Source organism: Oncorhynchus clarkii, chromosome 9 (assembly GCF_045791955.1).
Source record: "Oncorhynchus clarkii lewisi isolate Uvic-CL-2024 chromosome 9, UVic_Ocla_1.0, whole genome shotgun sequence".
NCBI lineage: Eukaryota > Metazoa > Chordata > Actinopteri > Salmoniformes > Salmonidae > Oncorhynchus > Oncorhynchus clarkii.
In genome coordinates, this window is record NC_092155.1 from 43,932,652 (window position 1) to 43,954,463 (window position 21,812).

Sequence of the window (21,812 nt, forward strand, 5' to 3'; positions counted from 1 at the left end):
AAGAAAACCAAGGAAACACTCCTGACACACTTTCGACCCATCCAACTAGCTTGTGATGCTAGTCTCTATGGTGTGGGAGCAGTCATGTCCCATATCATGCCTTCCAAGTGAAGAGAAGCCGATCGCTTACAAACAAAGCAGAAAGTACACTATGCACAGATAGAATGTGAAGCCCTAAGTAATGTTTTTGGAGTGCGTAAGTTTCACCGGCATTTGTACAAATCTGAAATCAAAGATCACCGTATGCGGAGGCGCATCTTTGGATGCAAGTTTTTTTCTTTTCTTTTTTCTTAAGATCCTCGTTAGCCGAAGACAGCTAGTCTTACTGGGGACCGACACAACGAAAAAGACATTACAGACAAAATACTTTTACCTACATTTAAAAACATGAACATGTCGTGTATGCATCTATCAGTTACACTTACATGTCAGTACACACAAGAAGTAGGTCACATGGGGGAGAGGCTTGGTGCCTTGAGGTGTTGCTTTATTGATTTTTTTAAAACCAGGTTTGCTGTTCACTTGCGCTATATTAGATGTAAGGGAGTTCCATGCTCTCGTGGCTCTGTATAATACTGTATGTTTCCTTGGATTTGTTCTGGACCCGGGGACTATGAAAAGACCCCTGGTGGCATGTCTGGTGGGGTAAGTGTGTGTGTCAGTGCTGTGTAAATTGACTATGCAAACTATTTGGAATTTCCAACACAATGTTTCTTATAAAAACAAGAAGTGACGCAGCCAGTCTTTCCTCCACTCTTAGCCAAGAGAGGCATGCATATCATTTACATCAGCCCTCTGATTACAGTGAAGAGCAAGACGTGCCACTCTGTTCTGGGCCAGCTGCAGCTTAACTAGGTATTTCTTTGCAGCACTTGAATATATGACTGGACAATAATCAAGATAAGATAAATATCTAGAGCCTGCAGGACTTCTCTTTATTATGGACAGTCTTCTCCCCATCTTTACAACCATGGAATCTATATGTTTTGACCATGACAGTTTACAATTGAAGGTAACACCAAGCAATTTAGTCTCCTCAACTTGTTTAACAGCCACACCATTCATTACGAGATTCAGCTGAGGTCTAGAACTTAGGGAATGATTTGTAGCAGAATGCTTAGGTGGGCTTTGTTGTCAGCTCACACCTACGACATCAAATACTTCAGGTCAGAGCTGCATTGCAACGCAGATGGACTTTCCAGGTAAACACTACCTGTCAGAACCAGAGTCAGGCCAAGTGGACATCTTCTACGTCAGACAAGTGGAAAACGCACCAGTCACTTCAACACAAGTGCAGAGAAACACCAGAAACGACCCAGTATTATCTGAAGTGATGGACAACACGCATTCACGTCGACATCGCAGTTCCATTCAAAGACAGACTGTTTCTCGTGGTTGTGGATGCTCATAGCAAGTGGCCAGAGGTTGCCATCATGAGGTGTACTACTGCAGAGAAGACCATCGAGAAACTTGGAGAAGTGTTTGAGTCGGTTCGGATCGCAACTCCAACTTGTTAGTGACAACAGCGGCAGCTAGTGTCCCAAGAAATGGTCACGTTCCTACAGGTGAACGGCGTACAGTACATCAGGTCCTCACCATATCACCCATCTACCTATTGGCTGGTGGAGAGGTTCATACAGACCATGAAACATGCCTTTAAAAGCGTCTCAAGTCTAATCAAAATAATTTAATAAATAAGCCCTTCTGAAATTTGTGCACCATTAAGTGGAGGGTTGATATCCTTATATTTAGTTTAGAATTAGGGGGATAATTACTGTCCACCATTAATTCATGAAATTGAACATTTTAGATTTTATATGGGCCAATTCAAAAATCTCATTGGTTGAGCAGCTGGCTCTTCCATCCCTTTCTCCTCCTTTACCTCAATCCTTTTCTCTCTTTAAAATCCCGAATAACAGAGAAATGTATTACTTTACAATACATCATGTTTTGTTATTGAAATAAAAGTAATTATCTGAGCCTATTGGCTTTGGTTTGTAAAAGCTTTTTAAAACATTACATTTGACAGAAAACTACTAGAAATAGTCCTGAACCTCGAAAGGATTTAGGGCCTAATGTCAAGGTATTTGCGAAAATTGTTCTTGATCTAGCTACTTGGCAAAATTTGCTTGCTAAGCACACGTAACTACACTAGGCTTCAAAGTGCTTGAGCTGTGCAACTATGGACAAGTGCTGATGTTGAAATCGAGGGGTGTCATAAAGATGTCACAATTGATAGGCCATTTGCATCTTACAGTGGGGCAAAAAAGTATTTAGTCAGCCACCAATTGTGCAAGTTCTCCCACTTAAAAAGATGAGAGGCCTGTAATTTTCATCATAGGTACACTTCAACTATGACAGACAAAATGAGAGAAAAAAATCCAGAAAATCACATTGTAGGGTTTTTAATGAATTTATTTGCAAATTATGGTGAAAAATAAGTATTTGGTCAATAACAAAAGTTTATCTCAATACTTTGTTATATACCCTTTGTTGGCAATGACAGAGGTCAAACGTTTTCTGTAAGTCTTCACAAGGTTTTCACACATTGTTGCTGGTATTTTGGCCCATTCCTCCATGCAGATCTCCTCTAGAGCAGTGATGTTTTGGGGCTGTTGCTGGGCAACACGGACTTTCAACTCCCTCCAAAGATTTTCTATGGGGTTGAGATCTGGAGACTAGCTAGGCCATTCCAGGACCTTGAAATGCTTCTTATGAAGCCACTCCTTCGTTGCCCGGGCGGTGTGTTTGGGATCATTGTCATGCTGAAAGACCCAGCCACGTTACATCTTCAATGTCCTTGCTGATGGAAGGAGGTTTTCACTCAAAATCTCACGATACATGGCCCCATTCATTCTTTCCTTTACACGGATCAGTCGTCCTGGTCCCTTTGCAGAAAAACAGCCCCAAAGCATGATGTTTCCACCCCCATGCTTCACAGTGGGTATGGTGTTCTTTGGATGCATTCTTTGTCCTCCAAACACGACGAGTTGAGTTTTTACCAAAAAGTTATATTTTGGTTTCATCTGACCATATGACATTCTCCCAATCTTCTTCTGGATCATCCAAATGCTCTCTAGCAAACTTCAGACGGGCCTGGACATGTACTGGCTTAAGCAGGGGGACACGTCTGGCACTGCAGGATTTGAGTCCCTGGTTGCGTAGTGTGTTACTGATGGTAGGCTTAGTTACTTTGGTCCCAGCTCTCTGCAGGTCATTCACTAGGTCCCCCCGTGTGGTTCTGGGATTTTTGCTCACCGTTCTTGTGATCATTTTGACCCCACGGGGTGAGATCTTGCGTGGAGCCCCAGATCAAGGGAGATTATCAGTGGCCTTGTATGTCTTCCATTTCCTAATAATTGCTCCCACAGTTGATTTCTTCAAACCATGCTGCTTACCTATTGCAGATTCAGTCTTCCCAGCCTGGTGCAGGTCTACAATTTTGTTTCTGGTGTTCTTTGACAGCTCTTTGGTCTTGGCCATAGTGGAGTTTGGAGTGTGACTGTTTGAGGTTGTGGACAGGTGTCTTTTATACTGATAACAAGTTCAAACAGGTGCCATTAATACAGGTAACGAGTGCAGGACAGAGGAGCCTCTTAAAGAAGATGTTACAGGTCTGTGAGAGCCAGAAATCTTGCTTGTTTGTAGGTGACCAAATACTTATTTTCCACCATAATTTGCAAATACATTTATTAAAAATCCTACAATGTGGGCCTCCCGGGTGGCGCAGTGGTTAAGGGTACTGCAGCGCCAGCTGTGCCATCAGAGTCCTGGGTTCGCGCCCAGGCTCTGTCGTAACCGGCCGCGACCGGGAGGTCCGTGGGGCGACGCACAATTGGCCTAGCGTCGCCCGGGTTAGGGAGGGCTTGGTCGGTAGGGGTGTCCTTGTCTCATCGCGCACCAGCGACTCCTGTGGCGGGCTGGGCGCAGTGTACGCTAGCCAAGGTGGCCAGGTGCACGGTGTTTCCTCTGGCGCATTGGTGCGGCTGGCTTCCGGCTGGCTTCCGGGTTGGATGTGCGCTGTGTTAAAGAAGCAGCGGCTTGGTTGGTTGTGTATCTGGTATCTGGTATCTGGTTGTGTATCAGGTGGTGTGTTTGAATAAAAAATAAATGCTCCCTTATAAAATTAATTACTCCAAGGACGCATGACTTTCAACCTTCGTCTCTCCCGAGCCCGTACGTGAGTTGTAGCGATGAGACAAGATAGTAGCTACTACAACAATTGGATACTACGAAATTGGGGAGAAAAAGGGGTAAAATTCAAAAAAAAAAAAAAATCCTACAATGTGATTTTCTGGATTTTTTTTCTCATTTAGTTCATTCTATGATGAAAATTACATTATTCTCTCATCTCTCATCATCAAATTACATTATTCTCTCATCTTTTTAAGTGGGAGAACTTTCACAATTGGTGGATGACTAAATACTTTTTTGCCCCACTGTATATGCTACTGTACAAGCAACCAGAGTACGCATGAAAAATAGTATTTTGTGACCTGTACAATTTGTTTGAAAATGACTTCATAAAAAAAGCATGTAATATAGCCTATAGCCTACTCTATATAGCTTACATGTCCGATTATCTACTTTGAACCTCAGGTGCTTTAGAGGCACTGGCTATAGTCATGAATAAAGGGGCAATATGGGATTGATACATCAGGTTTGTAAACAATGTGATTGTAAACATGGTTAAAACTATGATTGTGATCACATGGATGGTGCTTGCACACATAAGGGCGTCTATGAATTTGAGAGCGGTTACATTTTTCCAGACCCATATCCCTAAACTTTTTACCAAAAACAATGGCGTGGAAACCTTTTGTTGTTGTTCGAATTTCTGATTGCCCCATTAACATGCTATCCCTGAATCCGCTACAGTATTATAGGGCCTTATACTATTGTGTATTATAAGATGTCATTTTTTAAATACGTTTTTCAAATTAATTGGGAACTAGCCTCCATTACACAGAATCTAAATTGACAAAGAATGACCCTAGATGCATTCGTTGCCTGTCTTCGTTCTCGATTCGGCCAAACATGTATCTTATGTGTCCACTTGCAGGTGGTGTGTTTGAATAAAAAATAAATGCTCCCTTATAAAATTAATTACTCCATGAAGTATTCCAGCAACGTGTACGCTGCCATCTTGTCTGTTTCAAATATTCTCTCTTTCATTTAGACAGGTGGGTCCACCCCGAAGTGCCGCAGGTCATGGTGACAATCACCTGTCTCGATCAATGAGAGAAGATTTGAGTTAGACGAGACAGAGCATTTTCTAAATTCAAGCTAACCACCTGCAACTGGACACAGACATTTTAGAAGATATACGTGTTATGCCGAATCGAGAACGAAGACCGTATCGCAAAATCCAGGTTAGTTGGAAAATCTACGGCTTTGTTTTGCATATGCAAACCTGTAACGCCCAGTAATGGATACCAAAAATCTTTGGTTATATCACATTATCTGGTGTACAATCTGTAGCTAGGAAGTATGGAATTTCCTTTATTTTGCTAAATCACTTCTGACCACAGTAGACTGCAAAGACATGACAGAAATACAGACCATAAATGCAGATCCTGGAGGTGTCAAAAAGATGATGTCATAATTAATAGGACCCCTGCATCTGGTCTTACAAGCAACCAGAGTAGGTCTATGCCTATTACAAATGACAATAAGCTAAAAATAATAATAATAATAATATTCTATTATTAGTATTATTATGCCATAGCTTCATACAATTATATATTGTATGATTTTTCAAGTGTGTGAACTTGTGTTCATGACACAACATAACATTTAAAAAGAAAAAACACATTGTTTTCCCCCTCTTCCATGGCCAGAAATGTTCTCAGTGAAAGTAACATGACACACATGGAAATCTTATTTTGCCAAGCTTGTACAGTGCTCTTACTTTACATGGTATTTGCGTCTGTAATAATGACGTTGACAAAATGTCAAATATTGCTGTCGAAACAAAGGGAAACTGTGGTCTCCTGTTGAGTTTGCAGATCCTGCAGCGTGTGATTATGAGGCAAATAGGCTATTAGTGGTTAAAGGTGTGTTTACACATGGCACAATCTTGGCCTCAAATGTCACCGTGGTTTTGCTGATGGACAGAGAATGGAAATTCAACCCGACCAGGAGCAATAACAACTTGAGGTAGGTCTCTAAATTGGCTGTATCTTGCCCACCACTCATGAAAAATGGAGCAGATGGTATGTTAAAAAGATTTGAGTACCCCGAAGAGGTGCTTTCCCCCCAACATATTTAGGGATTCCCAGACGGAAGCCACTCCTCAGTTAAAGGCTCATGACAGCCCGCTCTCAGACCATGAGAAACAAGATTCTCTGTTTGGATGAAACTAAGATTGAACTTCTTGGCCTGAATGCCAAGTGTCACGTGGCACCATCCCATCGGTGAAGCATGGTGGAGGCAGCATCATGCTGTGGGTATGTTTTTCAGTGGCAGGGACTGATAGACTTGTCAGGATCGAGGGAATGATGAACGGAGCAATGTACAGCGAGATCCTTGATGAAAACCTGCTCCAGAGCGCTCAGGACCTCAGACTGGGGCGAAGGTTGACCTTCCAACAGGACAACGACCCTAGGCGCAAAGCCAAGACAATGCAGGAGTGGCTTCGGGACAAGTCTCAATGTCCTTGAGTGGCCCAGCCAGAGCCTGGACTTGAACCCAATCGAACATCTCTAGAGAGACCTGAAAATATCTCCGCATACAACATGATAGAGCTTGAGACAATCTGCAGAGAAGAATGGGAGAAACTCCCCAAATACAGGTGTGCCAAGCTTGTAGCGTTATACCCAAGAAGACTTGATGCTGTAATCGCTGCCAAAGTCACTTCAACAAAATACTGAGTAAAGGGTCTGAATACTTATGTAAATGTGATATTTCCATTTTTTTGTATTTAATACATTTCTAAAAGCCTGTTTTTGCTTTGTCTTTATGGGGTATTGTGTGTATATTGATGATGGATAAAAAATATTTAATCAATTTTAAGATAAGGCTGTAACTTGTAAATGTAATGTAAAATGTTGAAAAAGTCGAGGGGTCTGAATTTTTTCCGAATGCACTGTATGTATTGTATGTGGGAGTCAGTCCATGGCAGAGCACGAACATCGTGCAAAGAGCAATGTGTGTAGCTCTTTTTAGCACAATTAGCACAAATGTTTATTTTTATACATTGAGTATACAGAACATTCAAGAAAATGGTCCACCACCCAAATGACATCCAGCCAACTTTAGTAAAAATACTACCTAACTACTTAAGTAGTTTTGTAGGGTATCTGTATTTCACTATTTGTATTTTTGACAACTTTTACTTTTACTCTACTATATTCCTAAAGGAAATAATATACTTTTTACTCCATACATTTTCCCTGAAACCCACAAGTACTCATTACATTCAAATGCTTAGCAGGACAGGTAAAATGGTCCAATTCTCACGCTTATCGAGAGAACATCCATGGTCATCCCTATTGCCTCTGATTTGGCGGACTCACTAAACACATATGCTTTGTTTGTAAATAACGTTTGGTTGTTGTAGTGTGCCCCTGTCTTTTCGTAAATTAAAAAAACAAGACAATTGTGCCATCTACTTTGCTTAATATAAGCTATTTGAAATTATTCATACTCTTACTTTTGATACTTAAGTATATTTAAAACCAAATACTTTTATACTTTTACTCAAGTAGTATTTTACTGGATGACTTTCCCTTTTACTTGAGTCATTTTCTATTAAGGTATCTTTACTTTAACTCAAGTATGACAATTGGGAACTTTTTCCACCTCTCCACAACTGTGGGAAGCATTGGAGTCAACATGGGCAAGCATCCTTGTGGAATGCTTTCGACACCTTGTAGAGTCCATGCCCAGATGAATTGAGGCTGTTCTGAGGGCAAAAGGGGTGGGGGGGTGTACCGTCTCGACCTCTGAATGACCCTGCTGGTCATCTATGAACGTTTGAACATTTTGAAGAAGAATCTGGCCTTAATGGCCATGTGCTATCTCCACCGTCACAACCAGAAGAGGACTGGCCACCACCCAGAGCCTGGTTCCTCTCCACGTTTCTTCCTAGGTTCCTGCCTTTCTGGGGAGTTTATCCTAGCCACCGTGCTTCTACATCTGCATTGCTTGCTGTATGGGGTTTTAGGAAGGGTTTCTGTATAGCACTATGTGACGTCTGCTGATGTAAAAAGAGCTTCATAAATGTATTTTATTTTATTTGATAGAACATAAGGCAGAGGGAACATAGACATGGTCCCTCATAACAAAACAGACTTAAACAGTAAACCAGCTCGGATTTACATTGCTTTGACTGAAAGGTTAGCTACAATATGACATTTTGCATTGCTTCTAAGTGTGCAGTGGCTCTCTTCTTCTCTCCTGCACCTTAGTGGCCCAGTCTGCACCTTGAGTCCAACATACCACCGATACTGCAATGTAACTACAGTCGAACACCATTTAATTGCACTGTCACTTGACTGTGATTGATATTGACACACCGGTCTCCTCTTTCATGGGCTATTACAATTATTCGGTTCATTTCAATGGAAAGCTAACTCTACTGTATGAAAAACAAATCTTAAAATGCAAATGTGCACACCCTCACTCCATCACCATCACCGGGAAAGATGCAAAACCCTCCACATCCAGATCCCCCTCCCTCCTTCTCTCCCTCCATTCCACCTTCTTTCCACTCCACCCTAACATAAGAAGAGGTAGATAGCCCGTAGTTCCAGTTCAGAGCTGAGGGTTGTTGAGGTTGCGGAATGGGTGTGTGTGTCGTCCTGGGCTGGTTGGTACTGGTCCTGACTGGCCACCAGCTGACTGAGGGAACCAGTCTGCAGCTTTCAGGGGACTACTCCATCTCGTGTCTCTTTCCGCTCCACAATTTAGCCACCTCCGCTTCCAACCTACCAGACATGGAAGCCTGCAAAAAGTAAGTCCAATGAAGATCTCACAAGAGGACGTTGTTTATCTATTTCCCTGGCATTTTAGTTCATTTTAGACCATCAGTGAGTTCTTGTTGTTTGACTCAATCACTTTCTTTCGATAATGGATTTATGTTGTAATGTCTTTTTATTCTGCTTGCAATCAATGCACTCCTATTCAGAGGCAAATCTAATAAACATGGCTATCATTTGATACAAGCCATGAGATTCGCTGTGGAGGAGATCAACAACGGCACCAAAAACCAAGATCTTCTCCCAGGGGTGACGCTGGGTTACCAGGCGTATGACATCTGCAATACACCAGCCAGTGTCCTGGCCACTCTGGACCTGCTGGCCCAACAGTTACAGGGAACTTCAGGGAACAAGACGGGTGGTGACCAGAGAGCAGTGGCAGTGATTGGGCCTGATAGTAGCAGTTATACCTTTCCCCCGGCTGCAATGCTGGGCTCCTATCTGGTGCCACAGGTACATTGTATTTCCCAAGTTTGGTTATTGGTAACTGGTGAAACTAACGCTAATCTGTTTGCCCTCTAGACTGAGAATGGAACACATTTGTGACCATTTGTTTTTGTCTTCTATTGCTCTTCTATTTATATTTTTAAATGTCTTGCCTCCTATGATTTCACATTTTCTTCCATTTATGTGTCCTTTATTTTTTCTTCTTCCTCCTCCTCCTGGTCCCCCTTCTGGTCCTCTTTCTCCTGGTCCCCCTCCTGGTCCCCCTTCTGTTCCTCCTCCTCCTGGTCCTCCTCCTTCTGTTCCTCCTCCTCCTGGTCCTACTCCTTCTGGTCCTCCTCCTTCTGTTCCTCCTCCTTCTGTTCCTCCTCCTCCTGGTCCTCCTCCTCCTGGTCCTCCTCCTCCTGGTCCCCCTTCTGTTCCTCCTCCTCCTGGTCCTACTCCTTCTGTTCCTCCTCCTCCTGGTCCTCCTCCTCCTGGTCCTACTCCTTCTGGTCCTCTTCCTCCTGGTCCCCCTCCTGGGCCCCCTTCTGTTCCTCCTCCTCCTGGTCCTCCTCCTCCTGGTCCTCCTCCTTCTGGTCCTCCTCCTTCTGGTCCCCTCTCCTTGTCCTCCTATTTGTGAATTTTCTTCTTCTAGATATCCTATGAAGCCACAAACGAATTGCTGAGCAACAAGCACCTCTACCCATCCTTCTTCCGCACCATCCCCAGTGACAGGAACCAGGTGGACGCCATGATCCAGCTGCTGGTCCGTTTTAACTGGACCTGGATCGTGCTACTGGGCAGTGATAACTCCTACGGCCTCCAGGGCATGCAGAGGCTCTCCCAACAGGCGGCCTACTACGACATCTGCATCGCCTACCAAGGAGTCATCCCCGACCTCACCCCGGCCACCAACCAGACCATGAGGAGCATTGTCAAGGGCATCTTGAAGACCAAGGTCAACACTATTGTTGTGTTCTCCAGCAAAAGCAAAGTTAGTGGGTTCTTCCCATTTGTCATAGAGCAGGGTGTAACTGGCAAGGTGTGGATAGGGACAGAGGACTGGTCAGTGGCCACTCTAGTGTCGGGGATACCAGGGATCCACACCATCGGAACTGTTCTAGGCATCTCCATCAAATACGCAGCCATAGCTGGGTTTGAGACGTTCGAAAGCCATGTTGTTTCAAAGTTACTTAGGGACACCTCCAATGGCATGATGGACCTGAGGGTTGACTGTTTGCAAAATACAGATCTCTATAGCATGGCAGTAAAAAATGTATCTTTGGATGGCTATGATATGACATCCTCTTATAATGTTTACAAGGCTGTATATGCTGTGGCCCATGCCCTGCACCAAGCACTTGGTTGTGACTCAGGTGAATGCCAAAAGATTGAAGTACAACCTTGGCAGGTGAGTGTTTTCAAAATGATGGTACTGAAGTCAAAAGCCCACTCTGAAGAAAGTGAGCACACGTTCACGACACACTTGATATCGATGTGCTATTGGAAATCTACAGTCAACAATGTTCACTATCCCAGGCCTGTTACAGTCATGTTTAAATTGGCGCATGCTTTTCTTCCTCTCTCTCCCTCAGCTTCTGCCACTGTTAAAACAGGTGAGATTCTCTGTTGGGAACTCCTCTGTGTACTTTGATGAGAACGGAGACCCGCCCACAGGATATGACATCGTGACCTGGGTTTGGAGGGGAACAGAGTGGTCTCTCCGAGTGGTGGGCTCTTACACTCCAGACCCCACTGACCTCACATTGGACCCTGCCCGGATTGAATGGGCTAGTGACATTGACAACCTGGGAAAAGTATAGCCACAATATTACAGTATTTACACAGTAGTATTACAATCCATTGTCAGATGCAATTGCAGAATGATTTTGGGTAATAGAATTGTAGAAACTAGTCACAGAGAGTGTAAACCATGGTTGCATGTGGACTTGGAAAACCTGTGTGTGTTGTTTTTATTGTGGTTGGATCCAGGAGGTGCCTCCATCAATATGCTCTCCAGAATGCCCTACAGGTCACCGGAAGCTGCAGACAGGACAACACAAGTGCTGCTTTGACTGCCTGGCCTGTCCTGCTCACACCTTCCTCAACAGTACTGGTGAGATTACTGTCACACACCCACTGGGCACATCCACAGTTCATCCTCTATCTGTAGTGATTTGAATTGTGCTGTTTAAAAGTGTCCAGCGGGTGGCGGATGTTGCCCCTCTCATAAACTGTCGCTATAGCAGGGGTGTCAAACACACCGCCTGGTGTCCAGTCTGGCCCATGGGTGAGTGTGAGGATTTTTTTTAAATGTAATTGTAATTATTTTATTTTTTTCAAAAAAATTGGGGAGGTAAAAAAAATAGGAGGGGGGGGCAACAAACTCAATATATTTAAAATGACTAAAACCAAATCTAATATGTGTAGAAAAAACGATAATGGATCTATATTAACAGTTTTTTTCACTGTCCAGCTCACTAATAATCACAGTGCACAGTCAGAGAGCATCAAAAATTCCCCAAAACGATGGATAGAGGACTATTTATAGCTCATTTTGACGGCATGGAAATATAACAAACTCCAGACCTCGTTGAAGACTGAATGCGGCCCCCCGGGGGGCAAAGATAGTTCGACACCCCTGATCTATAGCAAGCAGCTGGCAGTAGCACAACTAGAACAACAGTGATAGTGCAACTGTCTCTGATGGTGATCAGTGATATCTGTTTTTAAATCAATACTAAGGATATAGGTTAACTCAATTCATGAATGTAAACACCTTCATCTTCTGAACTGGTTGAACTAAAATAAATCCTGTAAATGTTGAACTGACCCCAGCCTTGATGTTATGATATATATGTCACTCTTTAGGATCTACCTGGTGTCAGGCGTGTGAGCTCCACCAGTGGTCCACAGAGGCGAGCAAGGTGTGTCTGGATCGGACGGTACTGCTGCTGGCTTGGGACGCCCCCCTGTCTCTTGCCCTGCTGGTCCTCCTGGCTCTGACCCTGTTCATGACCCTTGGATCAGGGGTCGTCTTCCTCCTCAACCTGGGCACCCCTGTGGCCAAGTCGGCTGGCGGGCGCACCTGCTTGGTGATGCTTCTGGCCCTAACCGCGGCGGCCGCCAGCGCCCTGTGCCACTTTGGCCTCCCGTCTCGGCCCGCCTGCCTCCTCAAGCAGCCCCTCTTCGTCTTCAGCTTCACCGTGTGTCTGGCGTGCGTCACCGTGCGCTCCTTCCAAGTGGTCTGCATCTTTAAGCTGTCTTCCAAGCTGCCCCGTGCCTATGATACCTGGGCTAAGAACCACGGGCCTGAAGTCACCGTCCTTGTCGTGTCCATGACAGTGTTGTCGATCTCTGCGCTCCGGGTTGCTCTAAACCCCCCGTACCCCTCCCAGGACGTGGACTTCTACTCCAACTGCATTGTCACAGAGTGTAGTAACACCCTCTCTTTCGGTGCCATGATAGAACTAGCCTACGTCTCTGTGCTCAGCATGCTCTGTTTCTCCTTCAGTTACATGGGCAAAGACCTGCCAGCCAACTATAATGAGGCCAAATGTATCACCTTTAGTCTCATGGTCTACATGATCTCCTGGATCAGCTTCTTCACCATCTATTTTGTCACAAGGGCGGAGTTTGCCATGGCCATGCATGTGCTGGCCATAGTGTCCAGTGTGCTCGGTATTCTCGGTGGTTATTTCATGCCCAAGGTCTACATCATGGTGCTGAGGCCCAAAATGAACACAACGGCCCATTTCCAAAACTGTATTCAGATGTATACCATGAACAAACAGTGAGAGATATGTGTTTATCATAGATTGCCTTTTGTATTTCCGGATACTTATTCCCAATCCATTGCATAGGTAGATGGCTTTAAAAAATGCCATAGTATATGTTGCTCTGCTCTTAGCTAAGGAGAAAGTAAATGTTGACCTTGCACATTTAAATGTATGTATAATGTTCTCTAACATGGTTGTAATGTAGTTATGAGGTTAGCTTTCTAATGCACTCCTTTTCGACTTAGCTAAGTGTGTGTTTTTACTGGGGAGAATTCAGAAAACCAAAGCTAAACCTCTTTGGCAGCATCTGGTGTTGTGCTCTTTTTTCAGTGTCTGTGTGGCATATGTTTGGCCTCTCTTTACAAGAATAGAAAGTGGTAGCGTGGGCAGGCCATAGAGAGGTGCCTTGCCTTCTGTTGGTGTGAGTGCCTGCCTGTATGTGTGCCCTCTCACTGGGCATCTGTGGTGGCAGGTTTCAGGAGCTTAATGGGATAGCCTGTAAGCCTCTGATTTAAACCCAGCTATCCCAAAGACCCATACACATGTCCCATAGTTCTCGGTTTTCAATTAAAAGTTTAAAAAATGATTTTCAAAACATGCAATGAGTTTTTCTAGCCAGGGGGACACCATATTTCTGCTCCTCACGTCGCTGCAAATCTTTTAGTGTTTGAAAATTCACTGTTTTTAAAATGTTTTTACTTTTGATGGCATTATCAAAGTGCACTTTTTTAACTACAAAACATGTAAATATATGTAGACACGATAGACACTGTTACCATATGCAGACACTGATATGGTGATGGAGATAATAAATGAGGTTTTAAAAGTGGTAGTATTTTGATCATGCAAAACGTTCATACTTAAACCAAGATTCTTAGGGGGTAACCATTGCAAAAGTTAAATGTGGATTCTCTTAAATTTGTTGGTCAAATTTGACAAGACATTTCATGGAGGAGGATCAAATGAACTAGTTAGAACAAAATGTATGGAATGCAAGATCCACTACAATTTGGTCAAAAATCACAATCCCGGACAAAAGGTTATAATTTATTTAAAATTGATTGTAGTTTTATTGTCATACAAATGTCATACATAGTTTTAAGAGCTTCTTTAAATGCAATATAAAACAATAACGGTACTATTACAAAGCATACCAACATACTATTGCCTTTTATAAAAGATACATCCATAAGATAACAAAACAATTAATAACAATAGAGAAATATCCTCAAAGAATTGCTGTAAAAAATACAGTAGCCTATTGTAGATGCTGTTACATCTGTCATATAACACATAGACTCCATTGGAGTAAGAAAAAAATTCACATTTCACAATAATAGATCATAACTCAATTGTCAGCTACATTCTTCACTGCAAATGAAATTCTAATTTGATAAAACAAGTAAGAGAAAAAAACATCCTTCACAAAAAAGTGACTACCCTCACATCAAATATGTGCCACACACATCTGTCCATCAATGTGATGAGAAAATAAGAGCTCAGGAAACCCACAACGTTGAGCAGGTTGGAAATGCATATTTCCTACACAGTGAGGGACATACAGTCCATTGTTTCCCTCAGGTTTTCGAGTGACTTCAGTCCACCGTCTTTCTCTACCAGGGCCTCCAGACTGGGCCTTTAGCTCCTGTGTCCTGGAGCGTGGTGTTGGTGTTAGTGGTGGGTCGGAGGGTGGAGGAGACTGGGGAGGTGGAATGGACCACTGGGTGCTGCTGGATGGATCTCTGGACCTGGGTGGAGAGCTGCTGCTGGAGCCCCTGAAGAGGTCCAGCCGAGGTGATGATGGAAGTGGTGTCTCTCTTGGGGCTTCCGGACAGGAACTGCAGAGACTCCCTCCAACACTGTGAATAACCCTCGCCGTAGTCCCTCTGAGATGGATCCGGCTGCAGCTGCTGCCTCAGGAAGCTCACGGTCATCTCCAGGATGTCGGCTTTCTCCAGCTTGGTGTTGGGGTCCTGTTTGTGGAACTCCTTCTCCAGGATGAGCTTGAGCTGCTCGATGCAGCCGTTGATGCGATCCCGACGCATCTTCTCCACGATGGGTTTCCTTATCTGACGCAGAGAAGAACATTTGATTAGTCTACAGCTCTAATATGACATAAATAAACTGAAAAAGCCACAATAAACATACACACTTTATACTGTATATACACATTGATTGAACATCATTTGCATACCTTAATGTCTTTTTCTGCGAACCTCAGGTGCTGGAAAGAGAAGTTGGTTGAACAGGGAGCCATGTCTGTAGGTGTGAGAGAGTGACAGGTCTGTCTGCTAGTTCTCTTGGGCCGCAGTGTGGTCTGGGCCCTCTAAGGGATCTCTCCCCCTTTATATAGCAGGAGATTACCATGACAAAGCCATGTGGCCCAGACCAGGCTGGGGTTCCCACACTACTGAGACCACAGGGCCGCCCATCGCAACAATAGGAGAAACATCAATAACTTGATGGATTATGGGGTAGTAGAGGCAACACAGAGATGTTTCCCAAGATAAACTATTAACTACTGATTAATGGATGAATAGGTTAAGCCATTATACATGCAATTAACATCACATCTCGGTTTTCATACCTATCAAATTCGAAAACTATGGCGTAAAAACAAGTTAAAAGCCAACACACTTCTGAAGGGAAGAGCCCTCTTAAAAGAGGGTCATTTATACCGTAAAAAAAAAGATCTGAGTCATTTCAGAACCCTTTCATTTCTAACACAATCTCGCCAGTATAATTACAAAATAAAATTACTCTGGAGAGTTATCTTTCTCTCCAGACAATGTTATTGTTGTAATTAACCCAACATTAGTTGAATTGTCGCATGGTTTCAATAAAATACATACAATTTGGAGACAATTCATATGCAGTCAGTACTGCAACAGTGTGGTTACAACACTTTTGAAAGTTAGTGGTATCGTAACCATTGGGCTTGTATTGTTATAAAAATGATGCTAATGCTAAAGGGTGCTCATGTCTGATGAAGAAGACATTCACATAGACACAGATGTCTGTCGCTGTGTTGGAATGTGGGAGTTACACACACTTACGTATATATCAAACCTTTTGTCACACACCCCACACACTTCGTCCAGACAAGTAGCCTCCACGTTGACAGACAGTTGACATATAACCATTGTGTTATCTATTGTCTGTACCTCTGTTCTCATTGGCTGTCGAGTGTGGGAAATGACAACTCATGCCCACATGTGGATTTATTGCCCCCCAGGAAAGATTCATTCTAGAATGCTTTGTCCCACAACAAGTGTTTTTAGTGTATTTTTCCAATTCAAAGTATGACTGAAGAGGTATTTTATCTCATAGACGGTAAATATCGTGGCATTAAATACAAAGAACAGGAACTACAGTATAACATTGTAACTAATAAGATAAATTGTTACTTTCCCAAGAAAAATCCCAGAACTCTCATCTGTGTTCAATGTCGGACTATGTGCTGCTGGACCAGAGCGGGGAGACTGGGGACAATGCCACAGTCACTGGCAGAGTTCAATGGCTGTGTTTCAGGCAGTGCAAAGGTCACACATGTCTGGCCTGGCCTGGCCTGTGGGCGCTGTGAGGAGACTACTCTCCCTAGTTTCCCACCAGTCCCTAGCACTGGGGTAGATGAGCTACAAAAGCCAGGCCGCTCCCTCAATGCCCCATTGGGAATGTTAATTGATCCTTTGTTGCAGGACAAACAGAAACCCTATGTCACAGACCATCTGGGAAAAAATCAAGATAATGGGGCCTTGCACATCGACAAAGAGCTACAAGAGCGCCCTGTCTTCTTCTTCCACTTTGGCCTGGATGAATGTTGAACATTTCAATGGTGTTAAAACTACTCATAAAGGGGAATTTGTCCAACCACATCTATACAATAATATGTTTTAACTGTTAGCTAGAAATTCCCTTTTGGCTAGCTGTGCATTGATCACATTGATAGTGTGGGGAAGGGAAGGTTTTGGCTAGCTGTGCATTGACCACATTGACAGTGTGGGGATGGGAAGGTTTTGGCTAGCCTTTGTCTGGGGTCTTTTAGTGTGTGTGAACAGTGACCCACCAAAAGATAGACAACAGTCAGTCTGAATTCCTGCCATACACTCTGGACTGCCAGGCATGTGGTGGAGTAAGGCAGGTTCCCATCAGCCCTGTGCCTTTGGGAGTGTGCTAGCTCCTGTTTCCCACACTCTCTGTCCATTCACCGGCCTCAATAAGGGGACAATAGAAGTGTGTCTTGTTACACATCACATTAGCCACGGTGTTTGATCTCTGGTTGGAGGGAGGGAGGGCTCCGTAATCACCGCCAGACCATCTGCAGGACTAACCCTGAGAAACTTCTTTCAAACTTTTTGCCACAATAAAAAGGATACGTATTTCTTGGCCCAAGCAAGTCTCTTCTTCTTATTGGTGTCCTTTAGTAATAGTTTCTTTGCAGCAATTTGACCATAAAGACCGGATTTGCGCAGTCTCAACTGACCAGTTGATGTTGAGACGTGTCTGTTACTTGAACTCTGCAAAGCATTTATTTGGGCTGCAATTTCTGAGGCTAATGAACTTATCCTCTGCAGCAGAGGTAACTCTGGGTCTTCCTTTCCTGTGGCGGTCCTCATGAGAGCTAGTTTCATCATAGCACTTGATGGTTGTTCTGACTGCACTTGAAGAAACTTTCAAAGTTCTTGACATTTTCCGGAATGACTGACCTTCATGTCTTAAAGTAATGATGGACAGTCATTTCTCTTTGCTTATTTGAGCTGTTCTTGCCATAATATGGACTTGGTCTTTTACCAAATAGGGCTATCTTCTGTATACCACCTCTACCTTGTCACTGAAGGTGTTAAACCAAGGCCTCATACCTTGGTTTAATGATAAACTGTAAGGTCTCCTCTCAGGAGACCTCTGTGTGTGTGTTAAAACCTGTCTTGAGTGTTGTGCCCTATCTGAAGGCAGGAAACCGCCTACGCTCATACTCCTCCTGTCTGGGCCCCACCATAGTTGTCTGAGGTTCTGAGAATACGACTGGTTTTCTGAGAACACAAGGCTGCCGCAAGCCTGATGAAAACAGCCACCTGTCAGATGATACTTAGACTCGTTCGCTTCGTTATGACCCTATACTTGTGTGTCTTTGTGTTCCTTGACGTAATTTCTGTTCACAACTTGTAGACTTGCTTACATGCTGCTGTGCGGTTTGTTGCTAACCTTACTTTGCTACCTGCCAACTTTACGGTTTTTACTTTTTAATTACCGTTTTATATGTACATTTTTTCCCTAGCTCAACTTTTTTCGTTCAACTTATTCACCCCGGACGCTTTATCTGGACGTGGTTCGTCAGGACCTTCACCAGCCGAAGATAACATTAACATTAGTAACATTAACATTAGGCCTTCTAATTGCAGTCGCTGTACTCATAATATACAGGAGAATGATCGCCTTATGGCGAGGATACCTGTGCTGCAAGCCCAGCTTCAGACGCAGTCGTTAGGCAAGGGCAATTTACTTGTAGGAAAGGATGAAACAGCGTCTGTGCCACCAATAAGTACAGATAGCCGTATAAATCCCCTCGCACAGTCCCCGAAGCCTGACAATTTTCTCATGGCTTCTGGAAGGAAATGCTGTAGGAATACTCTCACACTCTCAATACTCAATATGCTCATTCAGCCAACGGAAACTTTCAACAGGTTCTCCCTATTAAGCAACGAGTCGGAGTCAGAGGCCGAGCCTTCTCTGGTCTCTATTCCTCCCGTTACGGGGTCTGGGACGCTGAAGCCTCCCACCATAAGCTCTGACAAATGGAAAACCCTAGTCATTGGCGACTCCCTTACCTGCAGTATTAGACTTAAAACGAATCATCCAGCGATCATACACTGTTTACCAGGGGGCAGGGCTACCGAAGTTAAGGCTAATCTGAAGATGGTGCTGGCTTAAGCTAAAACTGGTGAGTGTAGAGAGTAAAGGGATATTGTTATCCAAGTCGGCTTCAACGATGTTAGGATGAAACAGTCAGAGGTCACCAAGCGCAACATAGCTAGAGCGTGTAAATCAGCTAGCAATATGTGTCGGCATTGAGTAATTGTCTCTGGCCCCCTCCCAGTTAGGGGGAGTGATGAGCTCTACAGCAGAGTCTCACAACTCAATTGCTGGTTGAAACTGTTTTTGTAGATAATTGGCCCTCTTTCTGGGACTCACCCACAAACAGGACCAAGCCTGGCCTGCTGAGGAGTGACGGACTCCATCCTAGCTGGAGGAGTGCTCTCATCTTATCTACGAACATAGACAGGACTCTAACTCCACAATGAGAGCTGCTAGCCAGCCTGCCAGCTTAGTGGAGTCTGCCACTAGCACAGTCAGTGTTGTCAACTCAGCTATCCCTATTGAGACCGTGTCTGTGCCTCGATCTAGGTCATGCAAAACTTAACATGGCGGTGTTCGCTTTAGCAATCTCCCTGGAAGACCTCCTCCATGCCTGTCATTATTGAAAGAGATTGTGATATCTCACATCTCAAAATAGGGCTACATAATGTTGATCCCTCACTTCAAAGGCAGTTATAGTCAATTAACTAATCACTGATCATAATCTTGATGTGATTAGACTGACTGAAACATGGCTTAAGCCTGATTAATTTATTGTATTAAATGAGGCCTCACCTCCTGGTTACACTGGTGACCATATCCCGCAAAGGCAGAGGTGTTGCTAACATTTACGATAGCAAATTTCAATGTACAAAAAAACCCCAGACGTTTTCGTCTTTTGAGCTTCTAGTCATGAAATCTATGCAATCTACTCAAGCACTTTTTATATCTACTGTTTACAGGCCTCAGCGTTCCTCACTGAGTTCCCTGAACTCCTATCAGATCTTGTAGTCATGGCAGATAATATTCAAATTTTTGGTGACTTTAATATTCACATGGAAAAGTCCACGGACCCACTCCAAAAGTCTTTTGGAGCCATCATCGACTCAGTGGGTTTTGTCCCACGTCTCCGGACCTACTCACTGCCAGTCATACTCTGGACCTAGTTTTGTCCTGTGGAATAAATATTGTGGATCTAAATGTTTTTCCTCATAATCCTGGACTATCGGACCACCATATTATTACGTTTGCAATCGCAACAAATAATCTGCTCAGACCCCAACAAAGGATCATCAAAAGCCATGCTATAAATTCTCGGGCAACTCAAAGATTCCTAGATGCCCTTCCAAACTCCCTCCACCTGCTCAAGGATATCAGAGTACAAAACTCAGTTTACCACCTAACTGAGGAACTCAATTTAACTTTGCGTAATACCCTAGATGCAGTCGCACCCCTAAAAACAAAAACATTTGTCATAAGAAACTAGCTCCCTGGTATACAGAAAATACCCGAGCTCTGAAGCAAGCTTCCAGAAAATTGGAACGGAAATGGCGCTACGCCAAACTGGAAGTCTTCCGACTATCTTGGAAAGACAGTACCGTGCAGTATCGAAGAGCCCTCACTGCTGCTCGATCATCCCATTTTTCCAACTTAATTGAGGAAAATAAGAACAATCCAAAATGTATTTTTGATGCTGTTGCAAAGCTACCTAAAAAGCAGCATTCCGCAAGAGATGATGGCTTTCACTTCAGCAGTGCTAAATTCATGAACTTCTTTGCTGAGAAGATCATGATCATTAGAAAGCAAATTAGGGACTCCTCTTTAAATCTGCGTATTCCTCCAAAGCTCAGTTGTCCCGAATCTGCACAACTCTGCCAGGACCTAGGATCAAGGGAGACACTCAAGTTTTTTAGTACTTTATCTCTTGACACAATGATGAAAATAATCATGGCCTCTAAACATTCAAGCTGCATAATGGACCCTATTCCAACTAAACTACTGAAAGAGCTGCTTCCTGTGCTTGGCCCTCCTATGTTGAACATAATAAACAGCTCTCTATCCACCGGATGTGTACTAAACTCACTAAAAGTGGCAGTAATAAAGCCTCTCTTGAAAAAGCCAAACCTTGACCCAGAAAATATAAAAACTATCGGCCTATATCAAATCTCTCGTTCATCTCAAACATTTTTGAAAAAGCTGTTGCGCAGCAACTCACTGTCTTCCTGAAGACAAACAATGTATACGAAACTCTTCAGTCTGGTTTTAGACCCCATCATAGCACTGAGACTGCACTTGTGAAGGTGGTAAATTACCTTTTAATGGCTTCAGACCGAGGCTCTGCATCTGTCCTCGTGCTCCTAGACCTTAGTGCTGCTTTTGATACCATCGTTCACCACATTCTTTTGGAGAGATTGGAAACCCAAATTGGTCTACACAGACAAGTTCTGGCCTGGTTTAGATCTTATCTTTTGGAAAGATATCAGTTTGTCTCTGTGGATGGTTTGTCCTCTGACAAATCAACTGTACATTTTTGTGTTCCTCAAGGTTCCGTTTTAGGACCACTATTGTTTTCACTATATATTTTACCTCTTGGATGTCATTCGGAAACACAATGTTAACTTTCACTGCTATGAGGACGACACACAGCTGTACATTTCGATGAACATGGTGAAGTCCCAAAATTGCCCGCCCTGGAAGCCTGTGTTTCAGACATAAGGAAGTAGATGGAGGCAAATGTTCTACTTTTAAACTCAGACAAAATAGAGATGCTAGT

At 43.5% G+C, this 21,812-nt stretch overlaps 2 protein-coding genes across 2 annotated transcripts; one reads left to right on the forward strand and one right to left on the reverse strand.

The window, feature by feature from the left end:
* Positions 1-8,786: 8,786 nt before the first annotated feature.
* On the forward strand, positions 8,787-13,204 carry LOC139417555 (taste receptor type 1 member 1-like). Its single transcript, XM_071166796.1, has 6 exons — positions 8,787-8,956; positions 9,131-9,434; positions 10,063-10,818; positions 11,003-11,224; positions 11,403-11,523; positions 12,279-13,204. Exons 1-6 carry the CDS (start codon positions 8,787-8,789, stop codon positions 13,202-13,204), a joined length of 2,499 nt encoding a protein of 832 aa, XP_071022897.1.
* A 1,250-nt stretch (positions 13,205-14,454) lies between these two features.
* LOC139417238 (transcription factor HES-5-like) lies at positions 14,455-15,474 on the reverse strand. Its single transcript, XM_071166485.1, has 2 exons — positions 15,381-15,474; positions 14,455-15,255 (listed from the first exon to the last, which is right to left on the reverse strand). Exons 1-2 carry the CDS (start codon positions 15,441-15,443, stop codon positions 14,800-14,802), a joined length of 519 nt encoding a protein of 172 aa, XP_071022586.1. The 5' UTR covers positions 15,444-15,474; the 3' UTR covers positions 14,455-14,799.
* Between the last annotated feature and the right edge of the window lie 6,338 nt (positions 15,475-21,812).